The sequence below is a fragment of the Orcinus orca genome, chromosome 4, assembly GCF_937001465.1.
Source record: "Orcinus orca chromosome 4, mOrcOrc1.1, whole genome shotgun sequence".
NCBI lineage: Eukaryota > Metazoa > Chordata > Mammalia > Artiodactyla > Delphinidae > Orcinus > Orcinus orca.
Window position 1 is genome coordinate 5,414,713 of NC_064562.1, and position 21,132 is coordinate 5,435,844.

Here is a 21,132-nt window from a genome sequence, read left to right on the forward strand (position 1 = left end):
AGAGTCATGGTTCACAGTCAGTATACAAGAAAATTGCAAATGGATTCACATCGTGGGCTTCATGAGTAATCAAAGCTGAGAACGTGGGCTTCCCTGGTGGCACAGTGGTTGGGAGTCCACCTGCCGATGCAGGGGACACGGGTTCGTGCCCCGGTCCGGGAGGATCCCACATGCCGCAGAGCTGCTGGGCCTGTGAGCCATGGCCACTGAGCCTGCGCGTCCGGAGCCTGTGCTCCGCAACGGGAGAGGCCACAACAGTGAGGGGCCCGCATACCGCAAAAAAAAAAAAAAAATTGAGAACGTGAAATCTGTGAGTGTCAAGGTCCTGAGGTCTGTGTCTTCGGCGATATATGCAGAAGGCCAGTTTAGCAGGACCGCCCTGCTCATTCTGTTTCTTCCTTTATGGAATCTGGCTTAAGGAGAGCATCTTTGTATAAAATCGGGGAAAAAAAAATCACAGGGCAAACATCTGGATTCTGTTTTTGTCAAGTCACTTAACGGAGGGAAAGGAGCGCTAACCCTGAGTTTTCTCTCTACAGCTGGCGTACATCTCTGGGAGCCTCCGTTTCCTCATCTGACAAATAGGAATAATACCTGTCCCACTTACTTGGAGGGTTTTCATGAAAATCAGATATTTGAACGTTAAAATCTATTTTTAGGATCGTTCTCCTCATAGGATCACATAGAGGGAGATAGCTTACAGGTTTCTTTGGTATTTGAATAAATAGGTTGGATTGATCAATCTTTCCTGTTTCCTTCCGTAGAGCTTTTTTCATTATTTAAACTGAAAATTTTTTAAATTTAGCTATTTTCTGTCCTTTTTAGCAAAAAAAAAGGTAATCTAGAAGGCAGGGAAGGACAAGACAAAATGGATTGCACCTGGTACAAATGCAATTCCATGTGATGCGTCAGTTTCTGTCGGTGGCTTCTGGGCCGGGTTCTGTGATCTGGTGACCGAGGAGCTGCTGCCTTCTCTGTCTGTCCTTCCGTCATTCAGTGGAGTGTTCTCACCACCGTTCAGCAGACAGCATCGTTCTTTCAAGGAGTATCGTGAGACTGCTGCTCAGGCTCTGAATTCTGTGTCTCTCACAGGTATTACTTGAAAAACAACATGGAGACAGAGACCCTTTGTTCGGACGAAGATGCTCAGGAGCTGCTGAGAGAGAGTCAGATCTCCCTGCTGCAGCTCAGCACCGTAGAGGTGGCCACGCAGCTCTCCATGCGGAACTTTGAGCTCTTCCGCAACATCGAACCCACTGAGTATATCGATGATTTATTTAAGCTCAGATCGAAAACCAGCTGTGCCAACCTGAAGAAATTCGAGGAGGTCATTAACCAGGAGACGTTCTGGGTAGCCTCTGAGATTCTGCGGGAGACGAACCAGCTGAAGAGGATGAAGACCATTAAGCATTTCATCAAGATCGCTCTGCACTGCAGGGAGTGCAAGAATTTTAACTCCATGTTTGCAATCATCAGGTAAGAGCATATTTGTCGTGAGGTGCGATTCAGTTTGCAGATTTAAACATGCATCAATCCCTGAAAGCCATAGACTCTGTGTGAGTGTAGTAGTTTTTAATTGCATCATATGGAACGATTCTTTTTCTCTGAATCCTAATCTTAATCCTTAATTTAAAATCTCTTGTAATGGATGGACCTAGAGATGATCGTACTAAGTGAAGGAAGCCAGACAAAGACGAATATCATATGATATTGCTTATATGTGGAATCTTAAAAATATATATATATATAAAAATGAACCTATTTACAAAACAGAAACAGACTCACAGACGTACAAAACAAATGTATGCTTAGCAAAGGGGGAAGAGGTTGGCGAGGGGTAAATCAGGAGTTTGGGATTAACAGATACACACGACTATATAGAAAATAGATAACCAACAAGGACCTACTGTGCAGCACAGGGAACTCTCCTCAGCATTTTGTAATAGCCTATAAGGGAAAAGCATCTGAAAACGAATAGATATATTCTTTTTATATATAGATAGAATAGATGTATATAGATGTGTGTGTGTGTGTGTGTGTGTGTGTGTGTGTGTGTGTATGATGAATCACTCTGCTGTGTATACCTGAAACTAACACAACACTGTAAATCAGCTGTACTTCAAAAAACATTCTCTTTTATGCTAATTTAAAGCCCAGAAAATCTTATATTCACCACTTTTTTAGCTCTGTGACTTTGGGCAAATTATTTGAACTTCTCTGAAAGTCAGTTTATTTCTCTATAAAATAACAGTGACCCAAAGAGTTATCAAGTAGACTAAATGACACAATGTATGTGGCGTTCCATCAGCCAGCACAAAGCAGGGGGATGCCTAGTAAATGTTACTTTTCTTCCCTTTTAAGTGCTTAGACTGAGGCTGGAAGAAAGTGCAGACTGAAACAGCAATATTGACGTTGATGATGATGATTCAGTTAGTCATTTTTTCTGTCTAGGAGTTTGATCATGCTCTTATTGGGTTTTTTTTTTTTCTACATGGCGTATAGTTGCTTTACAGTGTTGTGATAGTTTCTGCTGTACAGCGAACTGAATCATTGATACGCATACATATATCCCCTGTTTTTTGGATTTCCTTCCCATTTGTGTCACCACTGAGCACTGAGTAGAGTTCCCTGTGCTCTACAGTAGGTTCCCATCAGCTGTCTATCGTATACATAATATCAATAGCGTCTACATGTGGATCCCAATCTCCCAATTCCTCCCCTCCCCCCGCTTTCCCCCTTGGTATCCATACATTTGTTCTCTACGTCTGTGTCTCTATTTCTGCTTTGTAGATAAGATGGTCTATACCAGTTTTTTTCAGATTCCACATATATGCGTCAATGTACGATATCTGTTACGCTTGCTGTTCTTATGGCTTTTGTTTCATGTTACAACTCTAGGATATTTGTCCAGTCTGTTTTATCAGACGGCTGCTTGGCACCAAGCACTTTACGTAGGGAGAGGAAGCAACGAAGCACAGCCCTGCCCTCAGGACACCTGGCATTCCAGTTGTTCTGCCCACAGTAGACAGACCGGAAGGGTGTAAAGGGAAAAAGAGTAAAACCCCTCGGCCCCGTCCCTGGTTCCAGCTTCAGTTCTCATTACCCAGAGTCATTAACACTCTTATGAATCCTGTACTTGGCTCTGCATACACAGCACTCACACAGAGCTGTTACATGTTAAGAAATAAACAGCATGCTCTTCTACTTACTTCGTAAGGATGAGTCATGTAATTTTATACCGCTTTTCTTTTTTCCCCCTCAGCGGCCTAAACCTGGCACCAGTGGCAAGACTGCGAACCACCTGGGAAAAACTTCCCAATAAATACGAAAAGCTGTTTCAGGATCTCCAAGACCTGTTTGATCCTTCCAGAAACATGGCAAAATACCGCAATGTCCTCAACAGTCAAAACCTACAGCCTCCCATCATCCCCCTGTTCCCGGTGATCAAGAAGGACCTCACGTTCCTTCACGAGGGTAAGTGTAAGTTGGAGGATTTCTGTCTCCACTTGTGGAGGCGTCGGGTAAATGCCATGTGATTCCCTCTTCCTTTTTGCCAATTACAGGGAACGACTCCAAAGTCGACGGGCTGGTCAATTTTGAGAAGCTAAGAATGATTGCAAAAGAAATTCGTCACGTTGGCCGAATGGCCTCTGTGAACATGGACCCTGCCCTCATGTTCAGGACTCGGTGAGTGTGTCCCCCTCAGCAGTGCTCGCGGGGTTAGAGAAGGTTGAGCTTAGCGCTTCCTAGTAAATGAGAAGATTTTGAATAGGCCCGCCTGTAGCATGGTGACATGTACCAGGCTGTGTGGGGAATCTCCGTCGAGCTCTGATTTGGAATGACTGTGATCCCACATCCAGTGCACTGTGGGCTGTCGTGAAAACAGTTGGTCCCTCTGACATTTTTCATTGAACGTGAGGCACAGCTATTTTTATTTTTCAGAACGCTGACTTGCAGAGCTAAAAGGTGTAATGGATAGTATGAACTAAAATATATAAACAACCCGAACAGTATTGTCTCACTGCCCACACAAGGGATTTAGCCGTCAGTGTAGCCGAGAATGATGAATGCACTGAAGGAGAGAACAGAAGTCTTTAAAGCAAATATTTACATATGTTTGTCTTTTGAGCCAGAAAACCGTTGCTGGTCAAGTTGTTTGTGTGAGGAGGTTTGTGGGCTTCTAGTACTGCTTGTCCAGAAGTCTAGTCCTTTCTTTCTGAGCTTGTGATCTCTCTGTCTCTCTCTACACCCATGCTTCAACCTCCACGGCTCTCACTTACAGGAAGAAGAAGTGGAGGAGTCTGGGGTAAGTGGCGGGGACACTGCACACCCACACTGTTCTCGTCCCGCTCGTGGCATTGTTTTCTTACCTGCTGTGTTTTCTGATGCTTTGCATTTTTGCATTTTTGTCCTAACCCTCTTGCTCTAGCAGAATTTCAGTTGGCAAACTGACTTCAAGTTTCATCTACTGGGGCTTTTGCTTTCGAGGTCATGACCCAAGAGAGCTGTGAAATGATTGATGATTGTTCTGGGGAGCAGTAGGCCAGGCCTACTCCTGAGCTTTCAGGAAGACTTTAATATAATTTGTGTGTTTTGAAATGAGAAAAATCTAACCTGGGGTGAGGGGAGAAAGGACGTCAGAAGGAAAAATTGTGCAGTTTAAACGCTATTGCACAGATTTTTGAGAAGTAAATCTATGTCGTACAAAAGGTGCCCCTCGGTGTTAAAACTAAATTTTTTACAGCTCAACTAACTACTGTTTTCATCCTATAAACCAACTCTTTTCAAAAATAATTCTTAACAACTCATGTGCTAGTTTCCATACATGTGTTTTCACATTTGCATGACCATTTTATTAACAGATTGACCATATTACTTGACGAACTCACTACATTTAACCCAAGCAATAAGAAAACAATCGTGAACATTGTAATTTCTTTAAATTTATGTAAGACATCCTCTTTAGGAGAAAAAAAAATTAATGTCACTCTTAATGATTGCAACTGTGTGTTTATTCTTGCATGAGCTTTTATATATAATCATTATCACTTGCTGGCTTCTACGAGAGAGCTGCCTTGAAGGCTCTATAGAGGCGAAAAGTAGAATTTTCTAGTTGGAACAGAACAAGTGCCAAACATACATGTGTATGTAGAGTGTATGTAGGATTCTTCTCAAACTTGAAAAAAAATTTTTTTGATCTGTATGATTCTCTATTCCTTTGTAAAGTTTACTTACCAGAATGAGGCATGTGGCCTTCTGAACGTAGACTCTTTGTAGGTGTCTCGGCACGTTTCCAGGAGATACAGGGATCCCATGCTGGGGCGAGCTGCAGCTCTACCTTTTCGTCTTCCAGGTCTCTCAGCCAGGGTAGTACAAACGCAACAGTGCTAGACGTTGCTCAGACAGGTGGTCACAAAAAGCGGGTGCGTCGCAGCTCCTTTCTCAATGCCAAAAAGCTGTACGAGGACGCCCAGATGGCCCGAAAGGTGAAGCAGTACCTGTCCAACTTGGAGCTGGAGATGGACGAGGAGAGCCTTCAGACGCTGTCCCTGCAGTGCGAGCCGGCCACCAACACATGTGAGTTTCTCCTTAAGGTGGCTGCCGGGTCCGGCTGGAATGCAGACTGGTTTCCTGTGCCGATAAAGCAGGGCTGGGCCCAGGGGGAGCTAGCATCCTGAGACACGCTCGCCTTTCCCTTGAAGGCGGCTCTGGGGACCACGCGGCGCTGTCCTGGGCTGAGCCCCATCCGTGCCCAGCGGGGTTCGCATGGGGACCACGACACCGTAGGCTTCTTTGGGGTGACCGGCTTTGGTTTCATCCCCACGCAGCCAGAGTGCCGTCAGGGGACACAGGGGCAGGTGCAGCTCCCATTTGCATCCCTTGTTCTCTCACAAAGATACTTGCCACGTGATGGGCAGCCTGGGAGCGGCACAGCGCTAGGTGCGCCGGCTGCCTCTGACCCCCTCAGCTCGGCCGGCACTTGGCAATGAGTTCAGCTACCGTGTAAGGCAGGAATTCTCCACAGGGAACCACAGCTCAGCCTAATGTGTAGCTCCCCAGCCTCTGAAAGTCCGGCCAGGCCAGAAACGGGGGCTACTTTCTCTTTCTCGGCATCCGTATTTGTAAGACAGAGGCGTTTTCCGTTTAGGACACTTTGGGGTCTTTTATGGGCAAGTTTGAAGATACTTTCTATAGGACTTAAATGTTAGGTCATTTGAGAAAGATTCAGGTTATCAGACGTACCCAGGACACTCTTAAAGCACTGTGTGTCGTGGTGAAGAGTTTGTCCTCAAGAGGGAGAGGGGTCTGAGTTCAGATCCTGTTTGTTCCTTGTACTAACAGTGTCACCTTAGGCCGGTTACTTGAGCTCCATTATGTGTAAGATGGGGGAAGGAAGTCATTGAGTTGTCTTCAATATTAATACACTTAAAATACAGCATTTAATTGCCCTGTTAGATTGGCTTGCTTTCCGTCTGCTGCGGAATTATACACTCAGTACAGTGCTCGAGGAGTATTGGCTGCTATTAGCAACATAGATAATTCTACCCCATTGGAGAGAGGATTTGATTGTGACAAGACTGCAGCTAGTATCATCCGCTACATTAAAACTAAGCTCATATATGTCAAGACATTTTGGGTGTCATTTTAGAAAAATAATTCCTAGTGGTCTTCCTGTTGTAGCTTGTATAATAGGTTTGTGTTTTTCGTAGACATACGTACAGCGTACTGAGCTATCCACATTTTTCGTTTCTTTTTAAATGTGGTACTTGAAACAGTATCATCTCTTGAGACGGCTTGTTTCATAAAGTGAATCTTGGTTCCGTCGCGCCTTCTTTCCGTGACGGAGGCTCTCCCCCCGCCCGCCCCTGTTTCTCTCCTTTATCTATGGGCCACAGGGGAAAAAAAGATACATATTTCAGTGTTCTAACTGTAGGAAATGCTCATGCAGTTGTAAAAGTGTCCCGTGTGTGGCCACTAACTTCTTAAACTTCTCGTTCTGTTTTCACACCGAACAATTACCAGTGCCTAAGAATCCCGCTGACAGAAAGCCTGTCAAGGCCGACACCTCCCCGGTGGCCCCGAGGGCAGGGCTGCAGCCCAAGCCGCCGCCGCAGGCTCCGCAGCCGTCACAGAGGCCCAGCCCGGGGCTGCAGCTTCCCGCCGTGCCCCTCTATCCTTCGCGGAAGAAAGTGCCCCTACGGGATCTCCCGCCTTTCGGTAGGTGACTAAGTTCGCGCACACTTTTTTTTTTTCCCCTCTTAATTTACTTTCTGTTGAAGTAGAGTTGAATTACACTGTTGTGTGACTACAGTCAGTTAATCTTTGACAAAGGAGGCGGGAACATGCGGTGGGGAAGCGACAGTCTCTTTGGCGACTGGTGCTGGGAAAGCTGGACGGCCGCCGCATGCAAATCAGTGACGTCAGGACACATGCCCTCGCGGCCGGCGCAAAAGCATGAACTCACAATGGCTCACAGACTTCAACGGAAGACAGGACACCATGCAACTCCTGGAAGAGAACACAGGCAAAACATTCTCTGACATAAATCGTAGCAGTGTTTTCTTAGGTCAGTTTCCCAAGGCAATGGAAATAAAAGCAAAAAATAAACAGATGGGACCTAATGAAGCTTACAAGCTTCTGCTCAGCAAGGGAAACCGTAAACAAAACGAAAAGACAGCCCGTGGGCACTTCCCTAATGGCGCAGCGGTTAAGACTCCGCGCTCCCAGTGCAGGGCGCCCGGGTTCTATCCCTGGTCCGGGAAGCTACATCCCACATTGCATGCTGCAACTGAGAGTTCTCATGCCACAAGTAAGGAGCCCCCGAGCCGCAACCAGGGAGCCCACCTGCCACAACTAATACCAACACAACCAAATAAATAAATATTAAAAAAAAAAAAAGAAGAGGCAACATTTGGTCTGGGAGAACATATTTGCAAACAATGTGACCGACAGGGACTTGATTTCCAAAATATGCAGACGGCTCGTATAACCCGACAACAAAAAAACAAACAACCCACAACCCTCTTTTGGTGCTGTTCATTCACTGCCTGCTTCTCAGACTAGGAAGCGATACTTATCACGGGTAACTTCATCTGGTATACTTGAGTGTCCCTCTGGTTGTTCCCTCTTTATGAGACATTAATGTTCACAGAGTTAAACTTTACTTTTACCCGTGAGAAGGACTGTTTTCATAGAGCATCTCATTTAATCATGCTCATTTGTCATAGCAGTGGAGGCAAGGCATGCCATGGGGAAATTATGCTATTACTCATTTAATTTTTAACAAGTACAGAGGCTGTTTTGTCCATATACCTTGTTTAAACTAGCTTTGCCTTATGATCAGTGAGTTGCTGGAATTTAGGCGGAATATTTTTAAGTGAAATGATTCATCTGGAGGCGAACTCTCATTTGTTGAATCACTGATTCTGTAACTTGGGAGGAAAATACAGTCAGTTCGTGAATGTTAAAGGAGCCAAAGCAGGGACTTCCCTGGTGGTCCAGTGGTAAAGAATCCGCCTTCCAATGCAGGGGATGGGGGTTCAATCCCTGGTCGGGGAATTAAGATGCCACATGCCGCAGAGCAGCTAAGCCCATGAGCCACAAGTACTGAGCCCACGTGCCACAACTACTGAAGCCCGCACGCGTAGAGCCCGTGCTCCGCAACAAGAGAAGCCACCGCAATGAGAAGCCTGCGCACCGCGGTGAAGAGTAGCCCCCGCTCACCGCAACTAGAGAAAGCCCGCGTGCAGCAACGAAGACCCAACGCAGCCAAAAATAAAAAAAAACTTACATTGTTCCCCCTATCACAAATGAACTGAATTAGTGTTCCTTTGTCCACTGTTTTGGTTTTTTTTTTTAATTATTATTTTTTTTGGCCACACTGCGCGGCATGCGGAATCTTAGTTCCCCGACCAGGGATTGAACCCGTGCCCCCTGCAGTGGAAGCGTGGAGTCTTAACCACTGGACCACCAGGGAAGTCTCTCCACTGTGTTGTTAATATTCTTATATTCCCAAGTCCCCTGCAAGCCGACCTCTACTGCCTCTTTTCTGTCGAGCTTCTGATATGGACACAGCCTGTTAACCCCCATGTAGGTGTACCTGATGGAAAGCCATCCCCAGCCCCCTTCCCCAGAGAGACTCTCTCTCCAATATTTTTAGGCCTATTTGAATTTATGACCTTTAGAAATGCGGATGGGATAGTCATGTGTCTTCTTAGGATAGTTTCACATTTAAAGTCACAGAATATAACAGAGTAACTTAGAGATGCTGGGCCCACCCCCATTCATGAAATAAATTTTGTCTGAATACTTCCTGTATTTTTCACTTCAGTGTCTTCGTCATCCCTAGAGCTACTTTTGAAGTGGAACAGATTTTTCTGAGGCATAGCATCTTCACATCCATCTTCACTGTTTGAAGGCAGCACTTTTTGAATCTGTGAATGATGCTGGCTTGGAAATCTTTTCCAAATCAAGGCTATTCATTCGTGTAGCTTTAGTGTAGCTGGTATTTTCATGTACCCTGTATATATCAGTATCTGCACACGTAATTAAAAGATTGCTTGAAAAGCCATTTTTAAAAGATTGTATTAAAGTAGTATCGAACACTTACAGGTGTTGAGGTGAAATGAAGAGTTAGGTCTCCGTTAAATTTCATTGCCTCCTTTTTAATGGATTCTGTTAAGTCTGAGAACATAAAAACTAACATTCACTGAGGTAGTGTCAACCTGTAATGCCTTCCCTCCGGTCTCTTTGTTGTTCAGAATGAGGTAACTGAGAGTGCCTCATAATGAGGCTTAGAAAACATCTCTTAATGTGACTCCCTCATTCCTGAAAGTAAAATTTTAGGGGAAAAATCACCTGGTATTGGCACATGGAATCCTTTTTCTTCCGCCCTACGTCATCCGACTAGATCGTGCACTTGGCGCTGCGCTGGATGGCTTCCCCCTCCGCGCCCCTTTACCGCACTCCTGGGAGCCCTCCCTGTTGGCTTGCAGGACCCTTCTGGGACCCGGCACTCTCTGGGTCCCCTCCTGCCTTCTCTGTCATCCGCTTACTGATCAAATACTGGCCTGATTTCTTAGCGCTCCATCAGTCTGTTTTCTCACTACTTCCTTTGGGCTCTTGGCTTTCCTTCCATCACTCCCACGTCCCATGAGCTAACTTTTCCAACACCACCAAAATACCTGTTCCCAACCCAAACTTGAGTTCTGATAAATCTTCTGAGCTGCGCCGCTCTCACCCTAACTCAGAGTATTTCCAGATCGTCTCTTTGTTTCTTCATCGCTGTCTGATGTATTGTTGAAGAGGGTGGTGGTCGCGGTTTGGAACCCAGAGTGGAATGGCCGCAGCAGCCTTTCTGGTCCTCGGCAGGTGTCAGCAGACACACGGCAGGCACCTGGTGCCCCCTGCGATCTCACTGTTTACACGGGCAGAGTACAGAGACCATCGAGCCTGGAAACAACCTGCCACGACATGTGACATTCAATCTTAACACAAAAAAAGTGGTTTTGTTCTTCACGGTAGTCTTTTCAGTCTTGGAAATGCATGTTGAAATCATTTTCTTTCTCTTACAGGTATAAACTCTCCACAAGCTTTAAAGAAGATTCTTGCTTTGTCTGAAGAAGGGAGCCTTGAGCGCCACAAGAGGCCGGCAGAAGACACGGTATCGGATGCGTCCTCCCGGCTCTCCTCCCCGCCGACCTCCCCGCAGAGCTCGCCAAGGAAAGGTGACTGGGTGACCCCTCTTCTCCTTCATGGGGACCTGTGCTTTCAGCTGCGATCAGTTCTAGTTAGAGATTACATCACTTCTGACATTAGAGTCGTTTGAAATGACCTTGGGAATTTGCTGGCGGTCCAGTGGTTGGGACTCCATGCTTTCACCGCCAAGGGTGTGGGTTTGATCCCTGGTTGGGGAATTGAGATCCTGCAAGCCGCACAAGTGCCCCCCCCGCCCCGCCAAAAAAAAAAGACATGATATGTAACACCCAATGGATTTTTTTTTCCCCTCAGTTTATAAATTTGGAAGAATTTTGGTACTTTTTAATATTATAGTTATAAATAAATAGTGTCAAGCTTATATAACTATATAAGCCCCTTCAAAAATTCATTTTTTTTACTGATTGTAAGTGTGGAAATAATTCTTTTTATACTAACAGTTGTTCTAACTAAATATAATTACATAGCATTCATCACAGAGTAGAGGCCTATAAAAACATAAGAAAAACTACTATCTTCCTGATTTATCTTTCATTGTGTTAACATGAGTCTGGATTATCTTTTTTGTTGCTATCTTGTTTTATTTTTAAGGAGATTAAATTTTAGGCACTCAAACTCTCCTTCTGATATTAATGCTTTCTTATCTTAAAATACTAGATCATTTTCTGCTGCATAACCGCGGGGTTACTTTCTCCCCTACCCTATAATTGAATGGGCGTAAGTAAGCCGGTAATAAACGGCCAGGACAGTTTTCACTAGACGAGGCCAAAGAGATTAATCCGTTGTTAGATTTCACCGGCACAACAAGTACCTTTCCTGCTTTACTTTTCAGCTGTCTCAGACATGTGTGCGTTCTATGTGGGTATCAGTCTCTAGTCCTTGTTCAGTGGGTGCGTCTGAATTCTTCTCTCGTCCGTCGTTGGGTGGCAGTGGCAGTCAGCTGAGATCGTTTGGCTGCGGGCAGTTGGACTAAACCAGCTCCCCATCTTCTCGTGGAAGCGAGAACAGTAACAAGAATAACAGTGCACCACGGACCTACAGGATAGGTGGGCCAGCAGGAAAGACAGGGGAAGGGATCATCTTATTAGCTGAGGAAACTGGGACGATTCCTCCCCATGCCACATGCTCCACCTGAGGGATTATTTCTCCAGAGATTTTGTTTTTTGCGGGGTGGGGGGTAGACTGTTCAGGGAGGGTTTGAAATCTTGTCTGTCAGAACCTGCAGCGTGGTTTATAAGAAGACATTTCATAGGTGAACACGTGAAATCTTATCAAGACCTGTGCAACCTTTTAAAAAAATAAATCAGGAATTCATAATTTACTGAAAGGATGGGGAAGTACTCTTCAGAGAGTAAATCAGCAACATGTAGGTGCTCTAGATGGCATTGTTTTATTAGGTTTTCATTGGGTACATATAATCATATAAAATCAGTAAAAAATAAATGAATACTGAGAAAGGAGTATTTGGATTTTTTTGTTAAAGATGTCAAGACAAGCCTCTCTTCCTTTGTGACTTTCAGTTTTAGCAACAAAGAGTTAAGGGTCCTTCAGGCCAAAAAATGGACATCTGTTTCGACATAGTGACGTGACGGTCCAGGGAGAAAAATGGAGATTTTGTACATTATGTCCTTCAAAACAATTGGCTTCCATGTGATTTATCCAATATATTATTAATGCTGAAAAATCAAATGGCAGAAATCCGAAGATATCTTCTTCAGGCCTTACTTCTTATTCATACATGTCCATTTAAAATTATAATGCAGGGGCTTCCCTGGTGGTCCAGTGGTTAAGACTCAGTGCTCCCAATGCAGGGGGCACGGGTTCAATCCCTGGTCTGGGAACTAAGATCCCATATGCCTCACAGCATGGCCAAAATAAATTAATTAATTAATTCAAGAAAACAAAAACCCAACATTAAAAAATAAAAATATAATGCAGATCTTTCCAGTGGAGTTATTCTATGCTGTAAAGTTCTAAAAGTGAAAACGCCGTTGAAAACAAAATTACTACTGACTTTGCAGGTTGAGAAGAAAACCATACTTTTAAATATCATCCGAGTCATTCTTCATAGTTTCGTTTACATAGACTAATGTAGTATAAGTTATAGTTGAGAGAGCAGCGTCGGGTCGTGCCGTGATCCAGTCTGCAACCATTCCTGGGTCATACGACAGTGTATTCTTTTTTCCTCTCTAAACGTTCATCAAACACACTAAACTGCAATTGAGTAAAACTTGACTGTAGCTCAGTCCCCAAGCAGAGTGTTTTCTCCCCAGTTCCGTGGTGGCACCTATGGCCTGCATTCTGGTTTTGCTACTGAGGAGACGTCAGCTGGACGCCGTGAACCCTCGGTTCTAAGGACTGATGTGTTTCCCACGCAGGCTACACTTTGGCTCCGAGTGGCACCGTGGATAACTTCTCAGATTCCGGCCACAGCGAAATCTCCTCACGGTCCAGTATCGTCAGCAACTCCTCCTTCGACTCGCTGCCCGTCTCGCTGCCCGACGAACGGCGCCAGAGGCCATCGGTCGGCACTGTGGAGACCAGCCTGGCCGCAGGCCGGCCGGAGAGGCGGCCGGCGGGGGAGCCCGACCAGTGCAGCCTGGGGTAGGGGCTCGTCCGTGTGCTCGCTCCTCTCTTGCACGTGTGCGGGGCTGTTCACGGGACGCCCAGGGGCGCTCTCCCAGCCCAGTTCTGACGCTCACCATTTCCCGATCACGAAGCGTCACGCAGACTGCTTTCCCAGTGAGGTCCGTCCTGCGCTGGGACACGTTTGCTCTGCGCTGAGGGCAGGGGGCGGCTCAGTCCAATGAGCTGCTTTCCCGAAATAGTCAGATTGTAGTGAACACTGTAAGGAAAGTGCTCCTTTACTGTAAGCAGGTCAGTGCTCCTTTCCCCCGTGTTGATATTGTGGTGACGTCACAGGGGAGGAAACTGGACAGGGCCGAGTGGCCACTGTCGCTCAGTCTGGTGGGGCCTAATCCTCTTTCTGGAAGGAAAGGAGGCCGCCTTTCGAGGAAAAAGTGGTTGCGTTTTAGCACAGAATTATTAGTTAACAATCTTGGCCTTTCCCCTCCCCTCCCCTCTCCTCTCCTCCCCCCTCCCCTCCCCTCTCCTCTCCTCCCCCCTCCCCTCCCCTCCCCTCCCCTCCCCTCCCCTCCCCTCCCCTCCCCTCCCCCCTCCCCTCCCCTCTCCTCCCCCTCCCCTCCCCTCCCCTCTCCTCCCCTCCTCTCCCCTCTCCTCCCCTCTCCTCCCCCCTCCCCTCCCCCCTCCCCTCCCCTCCCGTCTCCCCTCCCATTCCCTCCCCTCTCCTCTCCTCCCCTCCTCTACTCTCTTGTCCCCTCCCTCTCCCCTCCCCTCTTTTCTGGCCCCCCTCCCCCCTCCCCTCCCCTCCTCTTCTCTTTATTATTTTTTTTTCTTTGTTTCCCTTTGGCCGCCTAGGTCCTGTGCACCGCTGTCTGAGAGCCGGGGCCTGTACGCTGCAGCTACAGTGATCTCTTCTCCCAGCACAGAGGAACTTTCCCAAGACCAGGGGGACCGAGCCTCACTTGACGCTGCCGACAGTGGCCGAGGAAGCTGGACGTCGTGCTCCAGCGGCTCCCACGACAACATCCAGACCATCCAGCAGCAGAGGAGCTGGGAGACGCTCCCCTTCGGGCACACTCACTTCGATTACTCAGGGGACGCCGCAGGATTATGGGCCTCGAGCAGCCACGTGGACCAAATCATGTTTTCCGACCACAGCACAAAGTACAACCGGCAGAGTCAAAGCCGAGAGAGTCTCGATCAAGCCCAGTCCCGGGCAAGCTGGGCCTCCTCCACGGGGTACTGGGGAGAAGACTCGGAGGGGGACACGGGCACCATCAAGCGAAGGGGGGGGAAGGACGTTTCCCTCGAAGCTGAGAGCAGCAGCATGATGTCTGCGAGCGCCGAAGAAGCCAAGCCCGTCGCCATGGCTGCCCACGTGGCCGTGCCGCCCAGCGCCACCAAGGGGCTTATCGGTAAGCTGACCGCGGGCTCTGTCATGTCTGGGTCGTGGCTGCACCCTGACTTATTTCAAAAGTGAAAGCATGTGTTTGCGGTCCTCCTCCTCATTCTGCCCCACCCATTGCCGTGTAGGCCTTCCAAGTTAGCAGTGCACTCAGGATTTTGAAATGAATGGTGGTTAAAACTCCAGGTTCTGTGGTCAGGTGCTTATAAATACCCTGCAGCAGTCAACCTTCCATGCACCGTAGCTGTCGGGATCAGTAGGTTGTCCTTATGGGTGTTACCTGCTCTGACGTTGATCTTCTCAGCTGAAAATTATCAGGAAGGATGGCCATTCTCTCTAGAGGAAGAATATTTTTTTGTTTAATTGGAACTGTTCTAAATGTTTTACTATCGTATTTTGTTCCCTTGAATTGTATATTTAGAACTTTACCCTTTGCATATTTAAAAATCTTCTGTCGATGTTTGTTATGCAGGTAAATTTTTCTGTGCTAGACAGATTCCCTCTGCACAGGATAGAACAAGGAGGAGGGTGCCGAGAGGTAAGGTAGTGTGCAAGAGCCTGGGAGTCAGGCAGGCTGGGGGTCTGAATCCCTGCTTTGCCACTTTCCTAGTTTTGTGACACTGGGCAAGGCACTAAACAGTGTCTGTTTCCTCATCTGTAAAATGAATTTAATAATTTCTACCAGTGCAGTTGCTATGAGGTTTAAACACAATCTCTGCAAACACTAGTGCCTAGTTAGCAGTTCATAAGTAGACGAAAGACACTATCACTTTGCTGCTGCTGTTTCTGTTGTGAAGTCTCTTATGCTCCTTCAATGCTATCGGGATATATTCTCTATGGCACGTTCAATGTCTGTATAAAGTGTAGGGATACATCATAGGATACAGAGTGAGAAATTCTGGAATATAATCTTCACAGACATCACTTTCATTAGTAGGGAAATTGTAGTTATTTTATCACGTAGTCGTGGGTGGATGTCGAGTTTAATATCTTTTCAAGATGAATAAGGAGAAGACAGTTAACACCTATTCTTAGGTTGCAATTTTTAAAGGACTTTTTTTTAAATTGAAGTATAGTTGATTTACAATATTGTGTTAGTTTCAGGTGTACAACAAAGTGATTCAATTATATATTTTTTTCATATTATTTCCCATTATAGGTTATTACAAGCTATTGAATATAGTTCCCTGTGCTATACAGTAAATCCTTGTTGTTTACCTGTTTTTATGTAAAGTAGTGTGTATCTGTTAATCCCAAACTCCTAATTTATCCCTCCCCTCTTTTCTTCCCTTTGTAACCATAAATCTATGAGTCTGTTTCCGTTTTGTGTATAAATTCATTTGTATTATATTTTAGATTCCACGTATAAGTGATATCATAAGACATTTGTCTCTGTCTGGCTTCCTTCCCTTAGTATGATAATCTCTAGGTCCATCCATGTTCCTGCAAATGGCAATGTTTCATTCTTTTTTATGGCTGAGTGATATTTCACTGTATATATGTACCACATCTCCTGTATCCATTCATCTGTTGATGGGCACACGCGTTGCTTGCACGTCTTGGCAATTGCAAATAGAAAAGCACTTTCTTTTAACAAACGAATACACAGAATTTTTATTGCAAAGGAAAGAAGAATGATTTAAGTTCCTAACAGTTGAGTCTAGAAAGTTGAAGATAATAAAACTTTGCTTTTACTTGCCTTTACAGATTCATGTTTTGTCATGAAATTAATATAAAAGGACTTCGAGAAAAATACATACCTCACATGCACATGGTTTTAAGTTTCGAAATTTGCATCAGTTTTTGTACTACTCTTCCAAATTTATTGTGATTCCCTATTTTCCGAAGTGAGGCCCAAGACTTGAAAGTAACCTGGGATTGATTCTCTGCCTGGTGAGGGTAGATGGCCCAGCAAAGAAGAACAGCTCGCCTGGCCCCTGGGGCAGGGAGAGCGGAGGGAACCGCTGACAGGCACCACTCCCGTGTTGCAGGCGTGGGACTGGGTGTCTTTCTGTTCCCTTTGCTCCGTGTTTCCAGTAAACCCCAGGGTTGGGCGTTAGCCTGGTTACTGCGTGACAGGTAGAGTCGCTCTGCGGTGACCCGGTGAGAGTTACAGGTACTTAGATTGCTTAGTTTTGCCTGTGCCGCCGGAGATGACCCGGTGCGTGGCGGGTTTGGTGCGCCCCGCCCTGCGCACAGCCCCACACGCCTTTCACCGTGGGCGCTGTTCGTCTTGGTCCTCCTCCTTCCCGATGAGCGCACGTGGCCTGGGATGCGCTCCCCCGCCCTCCCATGCTGACCGCAGCGCCTTGTCTCTCCCTCCCGCAGCGAGGAAGGAGGGCCGCTACCGGGAGCCGCCGCCCACCCCGCCGGGTTACGTGGGCATCCCCATCACCGACTTCCCCGACGCCCACCCGCACCCCGCCCGGAAGCCGCCGGACTACACCGTGGCGCTGCAGCGGTCCAGGATGCTGGCCCGGCCGGCCGAGACCCCCGCCCCGGGCGGCGCCAGGCCCGCCCCGCGGCCGCAGTGGCACCGGCCCGGCGACGACCCGCGCCCCGGCCCCTGCGCGCCCCCGGGCCTTGCCACCGAGGAGGACGGTACATGCGCTTCCCCCAGAGGCCCTGCTTCCCGCCAGGGGTTCCACGCCCGCCCCAGGCCTTGGTGCCAGCCGTTGGGTTGCGTTTTGCTCTTTCCGAAGTGGCTGGAGAAATAACTAAAGATTGCGGAGGGGTCCCCTGTAATACCGTGTGGGCATGGGTGCATTTCCCTCCTAATCCTCGGTTTTCTGGGGAAATGCTATGAGTCCCAGATGAAAGTCTGGTGGGAAAACCCACTTCTCTAGAGCTCTTTTGCCTTCTCTGTACGAGTCCAGCTGGCCGTGCTGGGGTGAGGTTGAAGGGGGAGACCATGCCCCCCTCCTTCCTCCTGCTTTTAAGGTTTGAGTTTAACATGTTTTATTCTGGAAATAATCATTATAGGAAGAAGCAAAACACAATTCATGAAAACTACTTGTAATCCTGCCACTTGCAGATAACTTCCATTAGCATTTTGTTATATATCCTTCTAGACTTTATATGTATACACGTGTACATTACTTAAGAAGTCATGTGTTGTTTTATAACTTTTTTCAATGAATTTATCATTCATGAGTTTCCAATCAGTAAATATACAATGTATTTTTATAGTGGGTATGTATATTTAAAGATGTGCATCCCATATGCTTTATTTTAAACTTTTTTTTTTATAAATTTATTTATTTTATTTATTTATTTTTGGCTGTGTTGGGTCTTCGTTGCGGCACACAGGCTTTCTCCAGTTGCTGCGAGCGGGGGCTACTCTTTGTTGTGGTGCGCGGGCTTCTCATTGCGGTGGTTTCTCTTGTTGCAGAGCACGGGCTCTAGGCGTGTGGGCTTCAGTAGTTGTGGCTCGCGGGCTCAGCAGTTGGGGTGCACGGGCTCTAGAGCGCAGGCTCAGTAGTTGTGGCGCACGAGCTCAGTAGTTGTGGCTCATGGGCTCTAGAGCGCAGGCTCAGTAGTTGTGGTGCACGGGCTCAGTAGTTGTGGCTCCTGGGCTCTAGAGCACGGGCTCAGTAGTTGTGGTGCACGGGCTCAGTAGTTGTGGCTCGTGGGCTCTAGAGCTCAGGCTCAGTAGTTGTGGCTCCTGGGCTCTAGAGCGCAGGCTCAGTAGTTGTGGTGCACGGGCTCAGTAGTTGTGGCTCGTGGGCTCTAGAGCTCAGGCTCAGTAGTTGTGGCACATGGGCTTAGTTGCTCCGCGGCATGCGGAATCTTCCCGGACCAGGGCTCGAACCTGTGTCCCCTGCATTGGTAGGTGGATTCTTAACCATTGCGCCACCAGGGAAGCCCCTTAAACTTTTTTATTATGATTAATCATTAGGTAGAAAAACAGTTGAGGATCATTAGGTGACCTATACTAAGAGAACATAGCTGTGGTATTTTTATTTAGCACGTCGGTGAACACGTTCTCTCTAAGCACAAGAAAACGACTTGCTCGCTTATTGATTTTTCTTTTGTTTCTTCCTTTCTTTCGTGGTTGCGTCGGCAGAAGACGAACAAGTGTCTGCGGTTTGAGGCACGGGCTCCTCTGCACCCGTGTTGGCCACCCACAGGAGAGCACAAGAAGACGTCCCCTAGCGTCAGAGCCTTGGAGCTCACACTCTGAGGATGGTGGACCCGTTTGCCTCCTTCCCTGCCTTAAAAGCAGCATGGGGCTCCTTCCCTCCTTCTTCCTGTCCCCTTTGCATGTGAAATACTGTGAAGAAACCGCCCTGGCACTTTTCCGCCTTGTTGCTTGAATGCACAGCGCAGCGTCTCCAAGCTCCTGTGGCCGCCTGCCACGTCACACAGCATCATTCCAGACTCCAAGGTCATCACCACCCATGAGTCACTCTGGCTGCACTTCTCCACGCCTGGAAGGAGTTTTTAAAAAATCTTCCTTTTAGATTTCAATCCAGTCCTAGCACTTGGTTTCATTGGAATCGGGAGAAAAGCCAGCCATGGAACTACTTGGGGTCTTTAACCCACCAAGGAAGACAAAGGAAAACAATGAAATCCTTTGAGTACAAATGCTTGTCCGCTTGTTTACAGTGCCCTCCTCCGTTTTTTTGGGTTTTTTTTTTTTCTTTTCTTTTAAATGAGTTTAATGATTGTGTTCAGAGAGTAAATATTATATCCATTTAATGATTTTACAGTATTATTTTGAACCTTTAAGTAGGGTTGCCAGCCGGGGTTTCTCAAAAACCAAATATGCCGGACAGGGTGTGGTCACACCGGGGAGAGGGAAGGCCGGCCCACAGCCCCGCTTCCTGTGTCCCGCCGCGCCTGGGAAGCACCCTATCCTGGAAGCGTGAGATGTTAGCCAATTACCTAGACCCCAAGGCCCCCGGCCCCTCCTTCCCCAGGGGCTGGGGCTCTTCTTTACAACTGTTTGCACATGGCCGGGGAGGGAACTGGGACTCTTGCGTCCTGTGTCTGAGCCTGTGGAGCACAGGGCAGTGTCACCCGAGGGCGTGTCCTGCTCCATCGAGACAGACGGCAAACCCCATGTTTTTTTAAATTATGTTTCTTTGATTTCTGTTTATTTAGCTTTAGGGATTCTCTTGCTTGTTTTCAAAGAGCCACGTTTATAACTGGATAGCATTGCAGTGAAAGCAGCTCGGGGTGTTGGCGCTAAGGCCAGCTATTCATACTGCTCTTCCAAGACAGCCTCCCCGTATCGATCAGTCGCCATGAGGGAATAAACAAGCCTCTGACGTGAAGATGATCAAAAGATCCAGAACCCAGTGCGGTCCGCCAGCCTTTGTTTGCAAGGCGGGTTGGTCGCCGAAGACTGACCCGTAAGTGGCTTTACGGACGCCGAGACGGAGAAGGCCTGAGTGTAGCAACCACGTGTTCACAGCTGCTATTAACCCCAGAAGGACTGAGATGACCCCTCCAGTCTATTTTTGTGTTGTTTTTGCACAGACTCCGGAAAAGTGAAGGCTGCCAATCCGAGTAGTACTCAGATGTGAGGAACTGCTGGTCTTGGATTTTTTTTCCATTAAATTCAGCTGATCATATTGATCAGTAGATAAACGTAAATAGCTTCCAATTTTAAAAGTCAAATTGCAGTGTTTTTTCACTGTATCAAAGCAATGTCAGTGCTTTATTTAATAATTCTCTCCTGTATCATGGCATTTGTCTACCTGCTTATATATGACATTATCAATGATGCATTTGTAATTTTACATGTAAGACGCGTTATTTGCCAGTTTTCTCCTCTAGGCCGTGGACCTCACGTGCATCTAGAAAGACAGAACTCTTGCTCTACACAAGTCGCACAAATGTTATCTAAGCATTAAGTCACCGTAGAACATAGGACTGTAACCTCAGTTCGCTCTGTGATGTCAAGTGCAGAATGTACAATTAACTGGTGATTTCCTCATACTTTTGATACTACTTGTACCTGTATGTCTTTTAGAAAGACATTGGTGGAGTCTGTATCCCTTTTGTATTTTTAATACAATAATTGTACATATTGGTTATATTTTTGTTGAAAATGGTAGAAATGTACTATGTTTATGCTTCTACGTCCAGTTTGTACAAGCTGGAAAATAAATAAATATAACATAATGCCTTGCCTATATTCTTAACGACTCGTGCATGCTTTTTCTTACTGAAGCGTAAGAAAGCCCTTGGATCTCACTGCAGGCGCGAGTCCACAGGGCACTGAGGGTAGACCGACGATGTCGCCTAAAACTGCCCAAATAGCCTATTCTTTTAGGTAGCTTTCTGTTGATTCAGAGAAAAGAAATTGATATCATTCATGTTAACAGAAATTAATATCACTCATGTGTCCAGAATTCATAGTGTTTGAGATTCAGTGAAAAGTTACGATATCACTATGTATCTATCGAATACGTAGCATC

The 21,132-nt window shown here is 46.7% G+C and overlaps 1 protein-coding gene across 10 annotated transcripts in view; it reads left to right on the forward strand.

The window, feature by feature from the left end:
- RAPGEF2 (Rap guanine nucleotide exchange factor 2) overlaps positions 1-20,849 on the forward strand; it is a 245,375-nt gene extending 224,526 nt beyond the window's left edge. For 8 of the 10 annotated variants that reach the window (XM_033421514.2, XM_033421517.2, XM_033421518.2 and 5 more), the window contains 11 exons: positions 1,093-1,476; positions 3,263-3,474; positions 3,564-3,687; positions 4,283-4,306; positions 5,354-5,577; positions 7,024-7,218; positions 10,575-10,727; positions 13,095-13,320; positions 14,155-14,714; positions 17,033-17,305; positions 18,771-20,849. In XM_033421514.2, coding sequence (XP_033277405.1) covers positions 1,093-1,476; positions 3,263-3,474; positions 3,564-3,687; positions 4,283-4,306; positions 5,354-5,577; positions 7,024-7,218; positions 10,575-10,727; positions 13,095-13,320; positions 14,155-14,714; positions 17,033-17,305; positions 18,771-18,796 — 2,401 coding nt within the window. In that variant the 3' untranslated portion in view covers positions 18,797-20,849. The remainder of the gene's footprint in view (positions 1-1,092; positions 1,477-3,262; positions 3,475-3,563; positions 3,688-4,282; positions 4,307-5,353; positions 5,578-7,023; positions 7,219-10,574; positions 10,728-13,094; positions 13,321-14,154; positions 14,715-17,032; positions 17,306-18,770) is intronic. The other 2 variants (XM_033421520.2, XM_033421515.2) reach the window with 2 other exon arrangements.
- The last annotated feature ends 283 nt before the right edge of the window (positions 20,850-21,132 follow it).